The following is an 18,676-nucleotide window of genomic DNA, read 5'->3' on the forward strand; positions in this document are numbered from 1 at the left end:
TGAGGACCAGGTCACAAGGAAAATGAATGTACATTTAAATTAACCATTTATCATTTGCCTTATTTCAAGGGAGTCCTAATTTTAACCTCCCAACTCAGCATCGCAAAAGAAGACCTGAATTCCAAGGTATGAGAAATTCCAATAATTCCCACTGCCTATCCCTCCCTAAGAAAAAAATTAACAAAAAACACTGAAAAAAGTTGAATATAAAAGTATTATAATAATAGGTCCATGTTCTTGTAACATGATCCTGAAATGACTTGCATCAAATGGTTTCTGTAGCACTAGCTCACACACCTTTCACAGGGCAGTTTGAGTCTACAAAACGCACAAGGAAGATGAGAAAGTAATTACCTGTGAACTTGGCAGCTTTGACACTGAAAGATGTTTTTATGGGAATCATGCACGAGGGAAAAGGAATAAGCGTGGGTCTTTGGAGATCTAAGAATGGAGAGCTGGGTCTCCAGAGCTTCCACCTGACCGCTGTGAAATAGTGCGGGGAGTTCCCTGCGATATCCAAGCGCAGAAACAAGTACAATAGCCCATATGGGGGGGGGGGGGGGGGGGGGGAGGGGAGGGAGGGCTGAAGAAGAGAAAAAAAGAGAGAGAATGAGATAAGCAGAGAAAGGAGTTAGATGGGAGAGGGAGAGGGAGAGATGGAAATGAGAAAAATCCAAAATGACAGAAATAGGTAGACTGAGATTGAGACAAATGGGAAGGAGAGAGAAAAGAAAAAAAGTGTGATATAAAAATAGAAATGTTCGGCAGAATTTCCCACAGCCTCCTCAAGAGCTGTACATCTGACTCCTCATCCAGGTCGTCATTCCAGCTCAGCAACTGGTGTAGTCAATATTTTTCAACAAATAAAAAAAGGAAGGAGGAACAATTGGGGTGACAAAGTTAAGATGTGGAAAAAAAAGACCCAAACTCTTGCAAAATCCCTCTGTCAGGGGCAGGAGATGGCTTACAACATAGGGTAGGCACACTAACAACAGCACAGCAGCTTCGGGAGCAGATACTTTGACTGAATGGAAGGGGGACCAGCGAGGGCCCACCCTTTTACACCTTTGGAATTTGTTTCTTTTCACGTGAAGGTGAGTCTGCAGGGTGTTTCCAAGCACGTGTCGATTACATTAGATACTTGTCTGTAGGATGGTGCCATTTCAGAAACAGTCCTCAGAACACCGTCGTGTTGAGATTTTTCTTTGAAGATTGGTGGATTTTTTTTTTGCTGTCCCTTTCCTGCCTTTCACTGTACACCTTCAACACTTGAAGCTGTGAGAGTTACGCTGCCAGAGAACAGACAGCTCTGTAATTGTAGTCACTCACTCTACTCCCTTGGCCATTTCCAACGAGATTTGAAACGGGTCTGTTCAGAGCCTTACTACTTCAAATGACTGAAAGAATCCCCAATACAAGAAACTCTCTTGGACCCTCAATCCCGAAAAAACAGACTTGAGGCCCGAAAGAAACAAAAAGGTTTTTTTTACAAACAAAAATAAATTAAAGTCCTAGCCACGTCACCAGCTGTTTCTCAGCTTAGATCAGCGAAACCTCAGTGAGAATAAGGAACAAGAAAAATTCTTGCTATTAAAATGCACACACACACACACACACACACTGTAGACAGACTGTAATACGATTTTTGCTTAAAACTTTATACAAATATTGACATCTATTTCAAAAACATACTACGGAGTACCTGAGGGGTAAGAAGTTTTTCAGAAAAGTTGTTGTGCCGGGGAAATGCAGTGAGAACCTTTCCCTCCCAGCCAGGCCAACCCATTTCTTGCGTAGAGTGACCAATGGAGCAGACAGACACAATGCAAGCCCACCTCCCAACCCTCCTGCTAAGGCCCTTTCCTTTCAGGCAAGTAGCAAGCTGTGATTTAACCAACGTTGACATACACCTTCTACAATCGCAAAGGGTGGACTAGTCTTACAAACCCCAGGGGGAAATCGATGATTATGGCAGAGCGGGTGTGGTCTGGCAGAGGAGGCGTAAAGCAGGTTCCATTCATTGTGCTCCAGCTATCGTGAGGGTGCAGCCATGTTTGATGGACCCATGTGTGCACCCGTGTGCCTCAACAGCAGCAGAATGAAAGTCAAGTCTTGCGTCATCTTACTTGGGTTGAGTCAAATGGAAGGACCAAATGGTAGGCAGGTTTTACTATGTGAATTATAAATGGTGGCTTTGGTTGACTAATGAGTTAATAAAGCCTGAACAGTCAAATCTCAAAACCCACTGGCATCACCTCGGGCTATGATGTTGCCCTCAGCCGACAAAGTCAATAATGGAACCTTCTCCGACTGGTGTAATTCCTGGGACATGAAGATGGAATTTGGTCAATGTCTCAGGGTATGGAGCAGTTAGGAGGTCAAATGGTGCCGCCTGCCCCCTAGTGGTTACACCACTGCTCAAGTTTGGTCCTTCAACACACTGCAGTACATTCTCTCCTCTCTTCCTTCATGGAACTCGTAACCAGTGGAAAAGCAGGAGAACAAATGGTCCCCAGGTTCAGTCCAGAGATATTCTCTGTCTCCATCTCTCTGCATCTCTGTCTCCGTCTCACCCTCTCATTGCTTGATCATTCTGGTCCAAACAGCCAGGATTGCAATCCACTCTTGGGAGCATTCCCCTTATCGCTCAGTAACAGTGACTACCCAACATTTCTGCATGAAGAAATTGCTATTAATCTTGCACTGAAATGATTGGAATTGAATGGCAATGGGATAAGCAGAAATAGTTTCCACTGGTGGAAGGTCAGGAAGCAGAGGTCACAGACTAATGGCACTTTGCAAATGAACCATAGGAGAGAATGTGTTTTTTTCCCCCCAAAACATAAGTAAGGCATCTCTCTTTTAAAACAGAGAAGAGGAGAATTTTATTTCTCTCAGAATTCTCTAACCTGGAGAGCACCGGAGACCAGGTCTTTGACTTAATTCAAAGCTGATCTTGATGGATTCTTGTTAGGCAAGGGAATCAAGGTATTGAGAGAAGAAACAGAACAATGGGAGTTGAGACCATAACCAGATCAGCTATGTTCTTATTGAATGGCAGAGTAGGATTGAAGGGCAGAATGGCCTACTCCCCTGCTCCTGAGTCCTCTTGTAAAACACAATGAGATTTGATAATCTGGAATGTGTGCACCGAACACTTATTGGAAAGACATTTAACAGTAATTTTCAAAGGATAACTAGAAGACTTCTCAAAAAAAAAAACAAGTTTGCCTGGTTGTGGGGTAACAGAGTGAGACTTGGTCAGATAGAGTTCTGTGGAGCAGCCAGTCTAGGCTGGACTCCACCTTCGTCAGTTTGATTATGTGACAAATGAATGGAATCCGCATCGATGTTAATGGGGGAAGTAGCAAACCATTGCGATACCATGGGCAGCGTGCAATCTTTCACTCCAATTGGAGCTGGTGTCAACAGAATCAAGACATGTCATGAAGAAGGGCCACAATGGTGTTTGGTGGACAAGTACATGAAAGGTTACTACAAGTCAGTGTTCCCTATGGGTGATGGTATTATTCACATAGGCCCAGACCAGCTCAAGCTCACCTGCCTTTTTCTTCCATTCATCAATTGGTGCATGAAAAGGGCACATTTAGAATGAGACAGAGAGTGGTTATCCAACCTGCAACCCTGACCCTCCCCAATGCGCTCCATAACCAGAACAGTGAGGTCTTCCCCAGTAGCTCTGCTTGAATGGTTGGCCAGGTTATGAGAGGACATGTTTGGTCCACCTGTGCCTGAAAAGGTTCATTTCCATAAGCTCTCCTGACAAAGTGGTGGGTGGATGCTAGTCCGCAAGGACCACCAGCTCACCATCGCTGCGATATTCAACATCAGAGTCATCCTCTTCACCATACTCGTACATTTCCCCGTTGGCGTCGTTTAGGTGTGATTCCTTCATGTCTGCCTGTTCGGATTTCAGGCTCCTTGTGTTGAGGATGACGGGCATGTTGGGATCGGGGCTGCAGGATCGATAGTGTTCCGACACTGCTGGCTGGACAGGAATGGACGTCATCCCAATCTGCCCAGGGTACATCACGTCTGATGGGTGCAAGTGGACTTGGTCCTGTTGCCTGAAAACACAACAAAATCATGATAAATTCTTCCTGTTATTATATTATGATTGGCAATTGGGGGAGGCGTTGGCCTGGTGGTATTATCACTGGACTGTTAATCCAGAGACCCAGATAATGTTCTGGGGACCTGGGTTCGAATCCTGCCTTGGTGTAAGTAAGAGTCTAATGAAGACAGTGAATCCATTGCCAATTGTTGGGAAAAACCCATGAGGTTCACTAATGCTCTTTAGGGAAGCAAAGTGCCATTCTTACCTGGTCTGGCCAACATGTGACTCCAAACCAACAGCAATGTGGTTGACTCTGAACTGTCCTCTGTGCAATTAGGGATGGGCAATAAATGCTGCCTGGCCAGCGAGACCCTCATTCCATGAACAAATTTTAAAAATGAGCAAGTACAAAGATGGTTGTTTTGGGGCTCCAAATATAGAAGGTGTTGGGGGGGGGGGGGGGGGGGGTGCCTAGTCCCACAACATTTTGCCAGTTGAAGCCCAGTGGCTGGCAGTCTTGCGCCCTCCAGAGGGGTGAACGCAAAGTCTAACCTGAGACTCTGTGGCTATACCAAGGCAGTGCTGCAATGCCAGAGGTGTCATCTTTCTGCTGAGACTCAAAAGAATCATGGACACAATTCTGAAACGCAGCATGAAAGCCCTCCCTGGTGTTATTCATCCTGCAACCAACAAAAAGAAAAGGTATTTTCCAGAGGGTAGGGCATAAACTAGAGGGCACAACTTTAAATTGAAAAAGGGGAAAAATTTAAAAGTTCATGACATCTTTCACCCCAACCTCAAACACATCTGGGCCTTGTCCGATACCTCCCTCCCCTTCCTGGACGTGTCCATCTCCAGCTCTGGTAACTGTCTCAACACAAGACATCTATTTCAAACCTCTGGATTCTCATAGCCAGCTGGACCACACATCCTCTCACCCACCCTCCTGCAAGAATGCAATCCTTTGCTCCCAATTCCTCCGCCTCTGCTCCCAAGAAGGAGCATTCCACTCCTTGACATCCCAGATGTCGTATTACTTCAAGGACTACAACTCCATGCCTCCCTGGCCCAATTGATTCATAATGCCCTCGACCACATCTCTTGTGCTTCCTGCACTTTGGCGCTCAAACACCTTCCCTCCAATAAAAATAAAGTCAGAACCTCCCCCTTTGTCCTGACATGTCACCTCACCAACCTCTGCATCCAGCATATCATCCTCCACCACTTGTGTCTCCTCCAATATGACCCCCCGACCAAACACATATTTCCCTCCCCACCCCATCTGCTTTTCATAGGGATCACTGACTCTGCCACTCCCACGTCCGCTCCACACTCCCCACTATTCCCATCATACCGAGCACCTTTCCCTGAAACCACAAGAGTTGTTACAGTTGCCCCTATACCTCCCTCTCCAAGGCCCCAGACAATCTTTCCATATCTGACAGGAGTTCACCTAAATATCCTCCAATCTGGTCTACTGTGTCCGTTGCTCCCGATGTGGTCTCCTCTACATTGGTGAGGCCAAGCGCAGACGCAGTGACCGATTTACGGAGCATCTGTGCTCTGTACGCTACAGTCAACAACCCCTTCCAATTGCCAGCCATTTTAGCTCCTCCTCCCACTCCCTGGGTGACATGTCCATCCTGGACCTTCTCCAGTGCCACAATGAAACCCACATGTGAACTGGAAAATACCACATATTGCACCTAGGGAGCCTACAGCCCAATGACTTCAACGTAGAATTCACCAGTTTCAAAATCTCCCCACATCCGGCCTCAACCCACGTCCAACCTTCCTTCACATCCCTACCTCCTTGACCTGACACTACCTGTCCTTGTTCTTTCCCCACCAATCCGGTCCACACCTCTCAATGATCAATCTCCACTACCTCCTCCCTGTATCCACCTACCTTCTCCCAACCCCACCCCATCTCCCTCTATTTCTTAGCTCCCTTCCCCCTCCCCAGTCCTGATGACGTCGACTTTCCTGCTCCTCTGATGCTGCCTGGCCTGTTGTGTTCCTCCAGCTCCACACTGCTTTGAAAGATTTAAGAGGGAACTGAGGGCCAACATCTTCATGCAGAGGGTGGTTCATATATGGAATGAGCTGCCAAAGAAGTGGCAGCTGCAGGTACAGCTACAACATTTAAAAAGACATTTGGACAGGTTCATGAATTGGAAATGTTTGGAGGGATATGGGCTAACACAGGAAAGTGGGAATAGTTTAACTTGGGAAACCAGGTGGGTGCGGATAAGTTGGACTGAAACGTCTGTTTCCACGCTGTATGACTCTATGACAGATTATCTGGTCATTACCACCTTGGGTTTTTTTTGAAAATGGGAGCTTGCTATGTGCATATTACCTGCTCATTTCCGAGACGACAATGACTATGTTTTAGAAGTCTGATTGGCTGGAAAGTGACACGCTACGTAAATGCAAGCCTTACTTTCTAGGCATTTATTTAGGATAGACCTCATTGAGGGATTTTTGTAATAGCAAGAGAGGATCGAATGGTGGATAAAGACCCAGAGTATCAGTTTCTGCTTCCATAGGCCACTGTGCTGTGCACAACTTGGTACTAAAATTCTTTTAGAGATAGTAGGAACTGCTGATGATGGAGAATCTGAGATAACAACATGTGGAGCTGGATGAACTAATCAAGCATCAAAGGAGCAGGAAAGCTGACGTTTTGGGTCTGGACCCTTCTTCAGGGAGTTATTTTCTTGTTGGAAAGAAGAAAGCATTGTACTTGTAGTCAGCAGGCAAGGGCAGAGAGATAGCAGACTTGAAGGAAGCTCTGCATCTCCAAGGCAAAGAGAGAAGAGTCAACTACAGAAAACTCAAATCAGTGGGAACTTCTGACTTCACTTCACCCCTACAACCTTCAGATTTTAAGTGGTAAGGACCAACTTTGTGCTTTTGGTGGTTGGGCAGCTCCCACTAGAGCAAGGGGGAGACCATTCACTCCATGGGCTCTGCCTTGCCATTTAATACAATCTTTTTTGATTGCGCACTCAATACTCCTTACCTCACTCCTGCCCAGGTCCAGTATGCCACTGACTGTCTGAAATTTATCAATCTCTACCTTAAACATTCTCAGAAGACCAAGCCTGCACTGCTCTTGGAGCAGGAGAATTCCAAAGCTTCAACGCCCTCTGAGTCAAATAGTTCCTCATTTTGGTTCCAAGTGGCACACCCCTCAATCTTAAATTGAGCTCCTGATTTTAAGACTCCCCAACCAAGGGAAACATTTTACCTGCACCTATGCTCTCTCTCACTAAGTATTCATAGGTTTCAATGAGATCACTTCACATTCTTTGAAACTTGACAGAATAACGTACCAGTTTGCCCTCCCTTGCTCTTTCCACAATTCCTCCATTTGGGAACAAGTCTGGTGAACCTTTGCTGCATACCCTCTATAGCAATAATGTGTTTCCAAAATCATCTCTTCTGAAGAAATAACTTCCTCATTCTTCATAACTTAAATTCCTAATACTTGGAACAATGTTTTATGTCCCATGTTCCCTTTGAACAGCAGTAAGGAGACTAAAACTGCACGCATTAGTCCAGGTGCAGTCTAAGCAAGCTCTCATTGAAGCAAGTCTTCATTACTCCTGTACTCAAACTCTCGTGTCGAAGGTCAACATTTCTATCAGCTTGCTACACCTCCGTGCTGGCCTTCAGAGAGTTCGCAACAAAGACAGCTAGGTCCCTTTGTACGCCCATACTTTAAACCTCTTAACACTTACAGAACACTCCACACATCTATTTCTCTTACTGAAGTGAATGACCTCACATTACATTCCATCTGCCACGTTCTTGCCCACTCACGAAGCTTGTTCAAATCCTCCTGAAGCTGCTTTACATCTTCCTCACAACACATATTCCCATTTAGCTTTGTAGCATCTGCAAATTTGGAAATATTGCTGTGTGTTGTGAATGGCTGGGGCCTGCAGTACTCCACTTGTTACAGCCTGTTAAAGTGGGAATGACCCACTTATTCCCACTCTCTGTTTACTATCTCAGAATCCCTACAGTGTGGAGGCAGGCCATTTGGCCTATCAAGTCTACACTGACTGTCCAATGAGCATTCCACCCAGACCCAGCCCTATAACCTATTCCTGTAACCCTGCATTTCCTATGGCTAATCCGCCTAGCCTGCACATTCCCTGTCACTACGGGAAATTTAGCATGGCCAACACACCCTAACCTACACACTTTTAGACAGTGGGAGGAAACCAGAGCACCCGGAGGAAACCCAAGTAGGTTCGGGGAGGATGTGCAAACTCCGCACAAGGGTGAAATCGAACCTGGGTCCCTGGCGCTGTGAGGGAGCAGTGCTGATAACCGAGCCACTGTGCTGCCCGATGACAGCCAAAATGTTCACTGAAAATGCTAGCATTCACGCATCATGTGTTTTCGCAACAGGTATTGGAACTCTGGGTAGCTTGGATGGCCAGGCAGTTCTGGGTCCGTGAATTGGGAACAAAACCCATTAGATCTTCTGGATCTCCACTTCTTTGCTTCTCTCCCACCTCCCAGGTTGGTCTGAACTAGCTTCGAGAGTGCACCTCTTGACTTAACCCCCCCCTCACCGTCATCCTTATCAAGATGGCATACTTTTGAACTGGAAAGGGCCCTTCAACTCCTTGGGTCTGCTGCACAATTCCATTCGATCCTTGTTGCTCTGCTTATCAATACCAGTGGGACCACATGTGAGGGACAGACCAAAGCTTGGAGCAGGTGCTGTGGGAAACAAGCACTGACTAAAAGCCAAAGTATAATGAGGGTCTGTTAAATTCAGAGGCAGTTTCTTTTATCTCAAATACAATAGAGTTTCCTGCATGAGGAGAAAAGGTGTGTTTTGGTAACTGCAAAGATGTTCTGAGGAATGTCAAATTCCGATGTGTTCTTTTTCACCTCCCTGTACAGGACTGTTTTCGGACCTTTTATTTGTACTCATAAAATTATGAGTAAAGTATATTTTTGTAATAAAAAATCAACACTAGTTACCAGCTTTTGATCTTTAATTCTTAATAACTTGACTGTATTGATCTACTGATCCCACTCTGAGAAGCTCCAAGTAGATGGTCTACATGAGCATTAACACAGATAGCTGTACAGTATAACTCTAGCTGGGCCAATGATGTGCTGTATACCCTAGGCAAGGCACTTGATGCAATAAAAGACCTGGTGCCCCCATTATTTAAATCTTTAACCAGTGCATAATGTTTTCTCTAAGGGTTCTTAATGTACCTTTCAGGCAACTAGTGGTTGGGGGAAAAAAAAATCAGTGGAGTAATGGCATTGCTGGTGAACAGTGGGCCCGACACACAAATAAAGTTAGAGTGAATGAATGGTGTCCTCTATGGACGCCAGGAGGCGCTTTGGTGAAGCAGAACCAGTCAGTCAGAGGTAGGAAGCAAATCTGTGCCTCCCAGTGGAAGTGGGCACGTAAGACATGGCAAAGGAAGATACACTTGTAATGCCACATTGTTTGAGCCAGCAATGAAAGTGATGCCAGAATAACCTGGCACGATTGTGGTTTTGCACAGTGCTCCTCAACGAGCCAACTTAGTATGGCATGTCCCTCCAAACGATGCACCTTCTGGTGTTGCCACTTCAAACCCAGAAATACTTACCCTGCAGAGTAACACTGCTGCACCTCCTGCCTTCTGTACTTCATCAATGCCTTGTATTCCCCAACCCTCAGCCTCTTCCCATCCACGATACAGGTCCTTTTGGGCCTTGGTTTGTACTTGTAGTCTGGATATTTCTCCAGGTGTTGTCGACTCAACCTTGCTTGCTCCTCATAGTATGGCTGCTTCTCAACGTTTGACATTGATTTCCAACGGGACCCTAAAATTACAGATACTTCAGCATCTACACAAACTGCACCAGAGTCATCACAAGCAAGGCATGGTTATTCATTAGACTGCTCTCAGATAGGGAATAGATTCCTAACAAGATAGCAGAAGACAACTATCAGCAATAGATTTCTGTGGGCGGCAAAAAATGCATTTTCAATAATTAAAAATCTGTTGCAAAGAGGCTGGATCTATTGATAAGACAAAACCTTTAGTTAGACTACATGTGGAGTTCTGTGTTTAGTTCTAACCAGCATACCTCGACAAAGTTATAATAGCCTTAGAGAAAATGCAGCATGTACTCTCTAGAACCATACCTGGACCAAATTAGGATCAGGGATCATAGAATCGCTACAGTTTGGAAGCAGGCCATACAGTTCACTAATTCAACATTATTGTGCCAAAGAGCATGCCTGCCAGATCTGCCCCCATTCCTGTAATCCTGCATTTCCATGGCTAATCCACCTTCCCTGCACATCCCTAGACGCTATGGGCAATTTAGCATGGCCAATCCACCCTAACCTGCACATCCTTGGGCTGTGGGAGGAAACCCGTACAGAAACAAAGAGAACATATGAACTCCACACAGACAATTGCAGAGAGGCTGGAATCGAACCTGCATCCCTGGTGCTGTGAGGCAGCAGTGCTGACCGCTGAACCACTGTACCACACACGTTAGAAATTTGGAAATTTAGAAGGCTAGGGCATGATTTGATGCTTTTCAACCTAGTTAAGGCAAGGGTTGGGTGGATAAGAGGGAAACCATTTCCACTTGTTGAGGAGTCAAGATTGAGGAGAGCGGGGGATATTGCATAAATGTAAGAACCAAAAGCCAAGTTAATGAGAATCTTCCAGTTGAAAGGATGGGAAAAGTGTAACTTTCTGTAGACTGCCGTTGATGCGAGATCAATTATTTATTTTCAGTGTGAAACTTGTGCAATAATGTCTGGAAGGTAAATTGTGACTAAGAGCTGAGGTGGGTGGGAAGGTCTAGACAAAAGACACAAACATACTTCTATTGAGACAGAGATAATGGGAAGTTCTACTTTGTTCAAATATTCTATAGATTGCAGATGAACCCAGACAAGGCAGCTCTTTGGATTCACTTCATCCGTTAGCTCAGCAGCTTACACGAACAAAACAATTCAAGGGAAATGTCTGCACAGTGCACACCCATACAGGTTCTACGTAACGGTGGTTAGATTTCTAAGACACACAGCTGTTTCTGGGCACTGAGGCACAGTGCAGCATAGATCAGAGGTGGGGCGAATCTACTGTAGCACTGCACCAACAACACTACCATAACCTCCACTCTCACTGCTTTATACTGTCCAGCAAGCCACTGAGACCACTGCTATCTCCTCAGAGTGCCACAACAAACGGCATTCATTTAGCACATTTGAGTTATAAAAGAGAGGCTAAATAGGCTGCGGCTTTTGTTCCCCTAGAGTGTAGGAGGCTGAAGAGTGGCCTTATGGAGGTTTATAAAATCATGAGGGGCATGGATAAGGTGAATAGCAAAGGTGTTTCACCCACAGGAGACCAACACTAGACGGCACAGGTTCAAGGTGAGCAGGAGAGGGTTAAGGTGGTCCCAAGAAGCAACGCTTTCACTCAGAGGGTGTTGCTTATATGGAATGAACTGCTAGGGAAAGTGGTAGAGGGAAACACAATTACAACATTTAAAAGGCACCTGGATGGAAACTTGGATAGGAAAGGCTTAAGAGGGATAAGGGCCAAACACAGTAAATGGGACTAGTTTAGTTTGGGATTATGCTCAGCATGGACAGTTTGGACCTAAGGGTCTATTTTCCACGCTGTATGACTTCATGTTTCTCTCCCAAGGCACGCCAGAAAATAGACAAGACTCAAAAAAAAAAATCAGACACCAAGCTACATGAGGTGATATGTTAGATGAGCAGAGAATATGGTTAATGAGGTGCTTTCTAAGGTGTATCTTAAAGAAAGGAATAGTGGTACAGATGGAGAGGTTTTAGGGAGGAAGCTCTAGTGTTTACACTTGAAATCCTGGCCACCAGTGCTGGGTGAAGGAAAGCAAAAGATGCATAGAGCTTGGAACTGGTTCATGAAGAGTTGCAGTAGTGGATGAGGATGCAGTGAAAGGGAGGGGAAAATCCACGAAGGACTTTGACTGCAAGGATGAGAATTTTACATCTCAAGGCGAGCCAATCTAGGTTAACAAACTCATGGACGATGGAAGAATGGGATTTATCATCACATTTCTGCATCACAAATAAGAGGGACAGTTTAACTCGCATTTGTAAGTGGCTTTCATTAAGGGGCCTATTGCCACAGTGAGACTGGGCTGGACTGATGTGCTACCAAAACATCAGGGAGCTTCTCACCAATACAACAAGACACAAGTAGGCTCCAGCATTCAATACGATCATGGCTGGTCTTGGAGTCTCAACTCCACTTTCTCATCTAATCCCCAAAATCCCTAGATTCCCGAAAAATCACAAATCCGTCTATGCCAGCCTTAGATGAATTCTACAGTGGTGTACCCATAACACTCTGGAATAGAGAATTCCATCTCCATGGGGAGGCCGTAGCCTAGTTGGCACAATCACTGTACTATTAATCTGAGAGTCAAGTAATGTTCTGGGGACCTGGGTTCAAATCCTGCTTTGACAGAAGGTGGGATTTGTATTCAATAATAAAAAAATCCTAACAATGGCCATGAATCCATTGTTGATTATTATGAGGAAACCCATCTGGTTCACTAACGTCCTTACCTGGTCTAACCTACATGTAATGCCAGACCCACGGGGCAATTAGGGGTTGACAATAAATGCTGGCTCAGCCACGAATATTCATCCTCTGAATTAATAAAAAAAAGGATTCACAATGCTCTGAGCAGAGTACTGTCCCCTCTCTCAGCCTTAAATGATTGACTCCTCATCTTGAAATTTTAATGTTTCTCAACCAGCAGAAACAAGTACACAACACTGACTCTGTCAAGCCCCTTCACCATTTCGTATTTTACAATGAGACACTTCCTTATTCCTCTAAGCTTCAGAGGATACGTATTCAATTTACGCATCACAGGGTGAACCCCTCACCCAGAGGCTACTGCAGTGACTCTTCATTGAAAAGCCTCCAATGCAAAGCTACCTTTTTCTTAAATGTGGGGACCAAAACAGCAAACAGTATTCCAGGAATGATCTCAGCAAAACACTGTACAATAGTAGCAAGTTGTGGAGCTGGAGGAACACAGCAGGCCAAGCAACATCAGAGGAGCAGGAAAGCTGACATTTCGGGTCAGGAACCTTCTTCAGAAATGGCGCCATTTCTGACGAAGGGACCCAGCCCGAAACGTCGTCAACTTTCCTTCTCCTCTGATGCTGCCTGGCCTGCTGTGTTCCTCCAGCTCCACGCTGCGTTATCTCTGACTCCAGCATTGGCAGTTCTTGCTATCTCTGACAATAGTAGCAAGGCCTGTTTTGTCATGTTCTCCAGTTCCTCTGCCAATACATTTGTTTTCCTAATTAAGATTTTCAAGAACTTAAAGGGGTTGGTTTCAGCCTAGACCCAAGAGATGGCATTATGATCTGTAAGTGAGCTATTTAATCCCTGCACAAATATTAATGGATTTACAGCTGGTGAAACCACACATGTAAAATTACAACAGTAATTGTCGACAGCATTTGATGCATGACAGCTTTTTGGCTGGAAATTAGATGAACAGTTATGCTTTGAGAATCCAGGTTTTTACTCCTCAGTGTCTGGGGATGCCCTGCTCGGAGCCTGCAATATGTTTTCCTAAGGAGCAGCTGTGGTATGACAGATGGCCTGAAAGGGTCAATAGGTATAGTTTCACCTTGTCATATATATGTGTGTGTGACAGAGCGTGGGAGGAGTCAGCCAGTTCCTCATCTGTTAGCTTTCGTTCTGCAGTGAACAACCAAGTAATTTAGGTTGGACTGGTGGGGGCTTTTATAGTGTAGTGGTAGTGTCCCTACCTCTGATCCATGCCAGCTCAGGTTCAAGGCCCTCAGGCTCCAGAGCGGTGTAATGATATCTCTGAAAATATGCAGGTTAGTCTATTATCCCTCAGAAGACACACAGCTTCTATTATTGTGATATTACCAATGGATGTGTTCTTTACTAAGCAATAAACCCTTGTTGTTTCTTAAGGAGCCGTCCATTCTGCTGACTCTGATCTGTGGCTCATTCTTCACAATGAGCAATATTAAGTCCTTAGACTAGTACAAGCAAGGGGGATTGCTCGTAACACTTCTATGCAATAAAACACATCACCCTTTGTTGCAAGGCACAGGAATCTCCTACTGCTGCAGACATCTGCTTTCAGTGCAATGCGGAGCTACAGCGATTCCTCAACAGTCATACAAAATTTCACTTGCCTCTTTTCTACCAAAGGAAAAGCAGAGACCCATTCTACAGAAAACCTCAATCTGGAGGGCAGAAAGGGAACAGTAGGGAGAATAACAGACGAGAATTTGCAACTGCCTGCAGCTCTGTAACATGAATAGAACGCCACTGTGCCTCCACTTGTCCTCTTAATCTCCATCACTTTTTTATCCAAGACAGGCTGTAAACATGTTGGAAGTGGCTCAGGGAAGACTTACGAGACTAATACCCAGAATGTGTGGGTTTGCTTATGATGAAAGGTGTCAGGCCAGGTTTGTATTAGCAGGGGATTTGAGGAATAAGAGATGTCCTGACCAAAATATTTGAGATCCATGCAGGGACTATGTGGAGAGGATGTTTGTTCTTATGCCAGAATCAACTATAGAGGTCACTGTTGTCAAGTAAAGGGTCACCTATTCAAGGCAGAGATGGAGACAGTGTTATGAGTCTTTGAACATTTTTAAGGTTGAGGTAGATGGTTTTCAATTAGTAAGTGGGGGGAGAAAGGTTGTTGGGAGTTGGCGAGATGGTGGAATAGTAAGATCGTGGCTAATCTGACCAATCAGCAGAGCAGCTTGAAGAGTTAGATGCCCTACTCCCGCTCCTAATGTTTCCACAGATCTGTCTGTGTATTCATTCATTATCGTTGTAATATTCCACTGGGTTACGGAGTTATTTCAATTAGAAATGTTTTTGGGAATGGACATAATTCTGCTAATCTGTCACCCCTTTTTGTTCCATCATTCAATGTTGCATTCTCTCTTTGCCCAGGCTCTGTTCATTGTTCTGAAAGGATGCATCTCCATCCCCTGTGGCCCACCTCAGCTCAGTTACACCAGAACGACTGCCCAGCCCAGGGCTCATCCCCTCTCAGTCTCAGCTATTGCCAACAGACCCATGTTCCAAGGAAAGAACTAACATTTTAAATAATATCTTTCTTCATCTCAGATGCTTCATAGCCAATGGAATACTTCTGAAGAATTGCCGGTTTTGTGATGTGGGCAAAAGCAGCGGTCAACTTGCACACAGCAAGATCCCATAAATGGCAGTGGCAATAACGAATAGGTCATAGTCTTGACCTTAGCACACAGCAGAACATTTTTGTTTCCCCTCCTCTTCAATGGTGCTCTGGGTCTCAGACTAATGGCTTGTTCTAAAGACAGCACCCATGATTTTATCTTAATAAAGTCTCAGTTCTGTACTGGACTGACAACCTGCACAATGTACTCAAATCTCTGCGACATGGCTGAAGCTCACAACATCTGGCTTGGAGAGGAGTGTGTGACCCATGTCCAATGGTTGACATACAGCAAGCACCTGTCCAGAGATGCTTCTACCCTCAATGCACCAGGCGCACATCTAGCTTCCTCAATCATCGCAATGAGAAGCACAGCAAACTCACGATGTATGTCGGTGATAATGGCAACTACAGATGCTGGAGAATCCAAGATAATAAAATGTGAGGCTGGATGAACACAGCAGGCCCAGCAACATCTCAGGAGCACAAAAGCTGACGTTTCGGGCCTTAGACCCTTCATCAGAGAGGGGGATGGGGTGAGGGTTCTGGAATAAATAGGGAGAGAGGGGGAGGCGGACCGAAGATGGAGAGAAAAGAAGATAGGTGGAGTGGAGAGTATAGGTGGGGAGGTAGGGAGGGGATAGTTCAGTCCAGGGAAGACGGACAGGTCAAGGAGGTGGGATGAGGTTAGTAGGTAGGAGATGGAAGTGCGGCTTGGGGTGGGAGGAAGGGATGGGTGAGAGGAAGAACAGGTTAGGGAGGCAGAGGCAGGCTGGGCTGGTTTTGGGATGCAGTGGGGGGAGTGGAAGAGCTGGGCTGGTTGTGTGGTGCAGTGGGGGAAGCGGAGATTTTGAAGCTGGTGAAGTCCACATGGGAACCCTGCAGCCCAATGGTATCAAATGTGGACTTCACCAGCTTCAAAATCTCTGCTTCCCCCACCGCATCCCAAAACCAGCCCAGTTCGTCCCCTCCCCTCACTGGACCACACAACCAGCCCAGCTCTTCCCCTCCACCCACTGCATCCCAAAACCAGTCCAGCTGTCTCTGCCTCCCTAACCTGTTCTTCCTCTCACCCATCCCTTCCTCCCACCCCAAGCCGCACCTCCATCTCCTACCTACTAACCTCATCCCACCTCCTTGACCTGTCCGTCTTCCCTGGACTGACCTATCCCCTCCCTACCTCCCCACCTGCACGCTCCTCTCCACCTATCTTCTTTTCTCTCCATCTTCGGTCCGCCTCCCCCTCTCTCCCTATTTATTCCAGAACCCTCGCCCCATCCCCTTCTCTGATGAAGGGTCTAGGCCCGAAACGTCAGCTTTTGTGCTCCTGAGATGCTGCTGGGCCTGCTGTGTTCATCCAGCCTCACATTTTATTATCACGATGTATGTCACCGCTTTCGGTGGGATTATACTTGGTTTATAATGGCTGACAGATTTGCCTGTCCAACAGCAATCACTCCTCTTCAAAGTTAATTAATGCCCTTGGAGCACTTTGTAAAATGTTGTTGAAAGGTGTATGAAGGAGGTATGTAAATACAAGGCTTTGTACTTCTCACACAAAGGATCAACCTTTCATTCACAGCAGCAGCACATTGGCAGGGCTGGTTCTGTCAGACAATGGAAAGATTTGGTATCCATGGCAGAGGAGGTGTTGTCTCTGTGAAAGGTTACACCCAGAGATAGACAAAGCAAAACAAATACCTTCCTTCAAAGCCATGGGTAAAAATGTTCACCTCATTAAAAATAGCAAGGATTAGATGCTGATGATAACATTTATTGAACTAGCTGATCACTTATATACACTGCACCCAGTCAGAGCACAAGATCTTCCTCATAACATGTTGCTGTTTTTATCTGATGTCAACCATAACTCAGTTACTGGCACTCTTCATCCAAGAGGTAGAAAGAGCAGTATTTGATTCCCGAACAAGGCTGTGCATAAAAATCAGGACAGACAGTCCAGTGCAACACTGTCAGAGGTCCTGTTTCTTCAAGTGAGACATTAAAACAACATGTCATTGAACGACTCTGGTTAATCTAAAAGATTCCATGGCAATATCTCACAAGAGGAGCAGTGTGGTTCTCCTTGGTGATTTGGTCAATATTTATCCTCATTCGACATCGCAAATTGGTCATTAATGTCGCTGGTTTGAGAGATTTTACTGTTGGTTTCTGCCTTTCCTGTATGACAACAATGGCTAAACTTCAACACTGCCGCATTGCCTGTGAAGTACTTTGGGAAATCCTGAGGTCATAAAAAGGTGCCACACGGATGCAAGTTCTTTCCTTCTTCATTGGGATCAACCTTCTTATTGCTGAATCTGTCACACCCATGCTCTGGAAACTAAGAGTTGCTGAATTGTCAGCTGACTGCATTAGCCCTGCTGTTTTATTATTGCTTTTTGTAAAGAGTGAGGAACTAGTTATAAAGTGAGTATATATCCTAAGGTGCTGCATTTACTGCTGCTGTAGTCATGAGCCAAAAACAACACATTAGTTTAGCCGCATAGAGAGTTGCAAAAGTACTATTTATGAGGTTTCAGCATTCTGAGTCTGAAACAGTTATTCCTAATGTATAGGAACCAGACAACGTAACACCTAACCAGTCTACATCCAATGTCAATAGAAACTCAATCCAACACTCTCATTGTCTGGAACCCAAACCCTCTGCAACATCACTGAATACAACACACATTAAGTGATCAGAATAGGAACTGGGGAAGAACCTGTTTTTGTTCAATTCCGAGCCCCAATGGAGAAGACTGCATATTGGGTAGGTTTTGAATTCCAACAGGGTGGACAATCCAGCTTGTGAACAGTACATACCAGTCTGACTGGCCGTCCAGTATGACCGGTATACTCGTTTCCGAATATTACTGTTTTCTATTCCCCTTGGTGACACTTTCGACTCAGCGTGGGGGGTGGGGGTGTGAATATATTCTCGAGGTCCTGAAGAAGCTGGGCAGTGGGCATTGTATGATCAACATCTTCAGAGAGGTCTAGATGAACTTCATTTGATTGGAACCCCTGGAGCATTAAATATATTCTCCAGGCTTACAGTTTCCTGGGAAGGAACAATGTCTTCTATATGTTTGCGCTATGTCTATATGTTCCAAACAGCTGGAGTCAGGCTGTTCTCTTACCCAAGATCTTGCTGATGCTGGAGTTGTGCATGTCTGGGTACGTCTGAAGAATCTTCCTTCGCTCATCCTTGGCCCATACCATGAATGCATTCATTGGCCGCTTAATGTGCTCATGGTTGTTACCACTTCTGGCCTCGTAGCCTTTTGACCCTGACAGAGTCAGGTTTCCTAACGCAAA

The 18,676-nt window shown here is 45.3% G+C and overlaps 1 protein-coding gene across 8 annotated transcripts in view; it reads right to left on the reverse strand.

Annotated features, from left to right (window-relative positions):
- Nucleotides 1-577: 577 nt before the first annotated feature.
- Nucleotides 578-18,676, reverse strand: part of LOC125462956 (transcription factor SOX-13-like) — a 178,827-nt gene continuing 160,728 nt past the window's right edge. For all 8 annotated transcript variants that reach the window (XM_059653337.1, XM_059653338.1, XM_048553497.2 and 5 more), the window contains 3 exons: nucleotides 18,499-18,666; nucleotides 9,721-9,937; nucleotides 578-4,088 (listed from right to left, as the gene is read on the reverse strand). In XM_059653337.1, coding sequence (XP_059509320.1) covers nucleotides 3,803-4,088; nucleotides 9,721-9,937; nucleotides 18,499-18,666 — 671 coding nt within the window. In that variant the 3' untranslated portion in view covers nucleotides 578-3,802. The remainder of the gene's footprint in view (nucleotides 4,089-9,720; nucleotides 9,938-18,498; nucleotides 18,667-18,676) is intronic.

This window comes from Stegostoma tigrinum, chromosome 21, assembly GCF_030684315.1.
Source record: "Stegostoma tigrinum isolate sSteTig4 chromosome 21, sSteTig4.hap1, whole genome shotgun sequence".
NCBI classification, from domain to species: Eukaryota; Metazoa; Chordata; class Chondrichthyes; order Orectolobiformes; family Stegostomatidae; genus Stegostoma; species Stegostoma tigrinum.